General features: G+C 47.2%; 1 protein-coding gene across 1 annotated transcript in view; it reads right to left on the bottom strand.

The window, feature by feature from the left end:
- CTSO (cathepsin O) overlaps window positions 1-848 on the bottom strand; it is a 38,824-nt gene extending 37,976 nt beyond the window's left edge. The window contains exon 1 of the mRNA XM_006867934.1: window positions 648-848. Within this exon, the coding sequence (XP_006867996.1) occupies window positions 648-848 (201 nt within the window). The remainder of the gene's footprint in view (window positions 1-647) is intronic.
- Between the last annotated feature and the right edge of the window lie 2,337 nt (window positions 849-3,185).

The following is a 3,185-nucleotide window of genomic DNA, read 5'->3' on the forward strand; positions in this document are numbered from 1 at the left end:
AGTGGTTACGAATCGGGCTGCGAACCTTAAGGTCAGCGGTTCGAAACTACCAGCCGCTCCGCGGGAGAAAGATGAGGCTTTCTACTCCCCTAAAGATTTACACCCTCGGAAACCCTGTACAGGGTCGCTATGGGTCGGACCCGACTCGATGGCACTTAACAACAACAACAACAAATACTAGGGAAAAAACTTTTAAAGTAAAGCACTACTTTAAAGAGTTCCAGTTCAGAAAAATTTCTGAGAATTGTTTCAATTTATACATTTCTGAGGTTAACAGCGCCCTCCTCCGGAGGAAAAGTGACAGTTTCTTGAGCCAATAGGCAGAACAATGCTTCTGTAAGTAAAATTTGGAAAGGGCTGGTATTCATGAAAGGAACTGCTAAAAGGACTGCTTCTTCCAATCAAGAACAGTTTACACATATCCCCTGACTGCTTTGGACGTATGGTATAAGCTCATAGCAACAAATAATTCCTGGAAGGTCATTTATCTTTCGGTTTCGGAAGGCCTGCGAGACAGGGGCACACCCTGACACATGGGCACCAGACAGAAAAGTTCGCGTATGCAAACCCTGCGCAGACACTGCCGATTCATTACAGAGCCAAGGCCATGTGGCCACCGGAAGTGCCGCTTTCAGTAGCCCCTTTACCCAAACCCAGGAAAAAGAGCGAAGGAAACAGAAACGGAGGCTCGCGCTCAGTACCCGGAAGGCGGCTGCCTCTCGCTCGCGGCTCCACGGCCCGGTCAGGGTGAAGGTGGCGCTGGAGCCCGCGCCGCCACCGCTACTGCTGCTGCCGCCGCTGCTGCAACAGCAGAGCACCCAGAGCCAGCGTAGCGCCCGCGGCACCATCGCGGGGCTGGAGGTCCTGGGCGGGCAGCTCTGACCAGATTCCTCTTTCGATTTCTAGGCTCCTCCCACTATCCGAACTTGGGGAGACAGCAGGGTGGAGGGAGAGTGCACTGTCCTGAACACATTGGCTGCTCTTCTTGTTGTTGTTGTTGTTAATTGCCTTCGACTCGTTACGATTCACAATGACCCTATATAGGAGTCCTGGTGTGGCACTGTAGGATAAGCACTGGACTGCAAGGACGGTTTGTGTCTCAAGGTTGTCGGTTCAAACTCACCAACACTTCCTTGGAAACCCTATAAGAAGGGTTGAAAGCTTCATCTTTCTGCCGCAGGCCTGCTGCTGGTGGTGGTGCTACGTGGCGTGGAGTCTGTGGCATGGAGTCGGTTCCGACTCATAGCGACCCCATACAGGGTTTCCGAGGCTGTAAATCTTTACGGAAGCAGAAAGCCTTATCTTTCTCCCGCGTAGTTATTTCGAACTGCTGACCTTGAGGTTAGCAGCCGGACTCAACCATTATGTTACCAGAGCTCTAATCTCATACTTTGTGATTATCCAATGGAGCTAGTGCTTATCCTATGGTGTCACCCTGCTCCCCCATTGGCTGGCTGCTTTTGTTGTTGTTAAGTGCTGTCAAGTTGCCCTGTATAGGGAGGGTGTTCAAGGTGCAGCTGGTGGGTTTGAACTGCCAACCTTGTATTCTGCAGTCCAGTGCTGAATTTACCGCTCCAGGCCACAAGTCCCTTCAGTTTCCTATTTATCTGTACCTGGGAATCCTGTTTGTTGTTGTTGTTATGTGCCGTGGAGTCAGTTCCGACTCATAATGATTATTTTCGAGGCTGTATTTTACAGGACCAGAAAGCCTCTTCTTTCTCCCACGGAACAGTTGCGGAACAGCTGGTAGTTTCGAACTGCTGACCTTGCGGTTCGCAAGCCTGATTCGTAACCACTACGCTACCAGAGCTCCTTATGGGAATCCTGGTAGCTGGACGATTTTGGAGTTCTCACTGTTTCTTTTGAAGCTTCAGGCATGAGCCTTAGCAATAAGGAGACCATACGAGGGGTAAAGAATCCTGGTGTGGCACTGTGGGAGAAAGCACTGGACTGTAAGGTTGGTTTGAACCACAAAGTCAGCAGTTCAAACTCATCACATGCTCCTTGGAAGCCCTATACAGGGTCGCTATAAGTCGTAACAGTCTCAATGGCACAAATACAAGGAGCAATAAAGTTGCTTAGGTAATAAGACTGGGGAACAAGACTCAGAGTAAGCATATTTAGACAAGTTCCCCAATTTAACTGCTCAGACACTTGAACCAGGAGTACAGCTCATGCCTCTGACAGAGAAAATATAAAGGGAAAGCCAAATTGTCTGTGGAAACTAGGGAGGTCATTCTTACTGCTCTGTAAGAATGTCTATGCTAATAAAGTCTACCTATCTTTTTATTTCTGCATATGCCTCTTTTTTCCTAACCTCTTTTGCATGAGGTAAGTGTGTTACACCTTCCCAATTCTTTGGAAGGACAGTAGCACTGTTCCAAGGACATTTCAACCATGAAAGGGTTGCAGTGAAGCTTATGAACAGGATTGCAATTATCTGAAGATTTCACCCGCTTTAGAGGATTCTGTTTCAAGTTTATGTAGCTGTTGGCGGGAATCTTCAATTCTTCAACACCAATCCAGAGAGCTGCTTCTGACATGGCAGCTGGGTTTCCCCAAAGCAAATGATGGGGATGGGGGAAAGACTGAGAGAGAGAGACAACATGAGGAGTGATTGAGAGTGAGCAAAGGAATGACTACCATGAAAGCTCCAGGATCTTTTATAACCGAATTTCCAAAATGACAAACCAGGAGATGAGGGTCATATTTGACTTGGGCAGGCCAATTGCAATCATGCTCAATTTGTGGGTGTGAAAATATTCCAGAAATTCATCCAATCCTACAAATGCCTCTCAATTTGTAGCGTAGTGCTTACGAATCGGGCTGCGAGCCTCAAGGTCAGCAGTTCAAAACTACCAGCCGCTCCGCAGGAGAAAGATGAGGCGGTCTGCTCCCGTAAAGATTTACAGCCTCGGAAACCCTGTGTAGGGTCACTATGAGTCGGAATCGACTCTACGGCACATAACAACAACAACAAAGCCATGATTTATTGTTGTATCTATCCTGTCAAGGACCTTCTCAGTTTTCTACAATTTTTAATTGTTCTCTTAATTTTTAAATGGTTTTGCTATAGAATTACACTATTTTTACCTAATAAGCACTTGATTTCCCAAGCATGTTTTATCATGCATTTTGTTGTTGTTAAGTGCCTTTGAGTTGGTTTACACTCATCCAGACCCTGT

The sequence above is a fragment of the Chrysochloris asiatica genome, unplaced genomic scaffold (assembly GCF_000296735.1).
Source record: "Chrysochloris asiatica unplaced genomic scaffold, ChrAsi1.0 scaffold00112, whole genome shotgun sequence".
Taxonomy (NCBI): Eukaryota; Metazoa; Chordata; class Mammalia; order Afrosoricida; family Chrysochloridae; genus Chrysochloris; species Chrysochloris asiatica.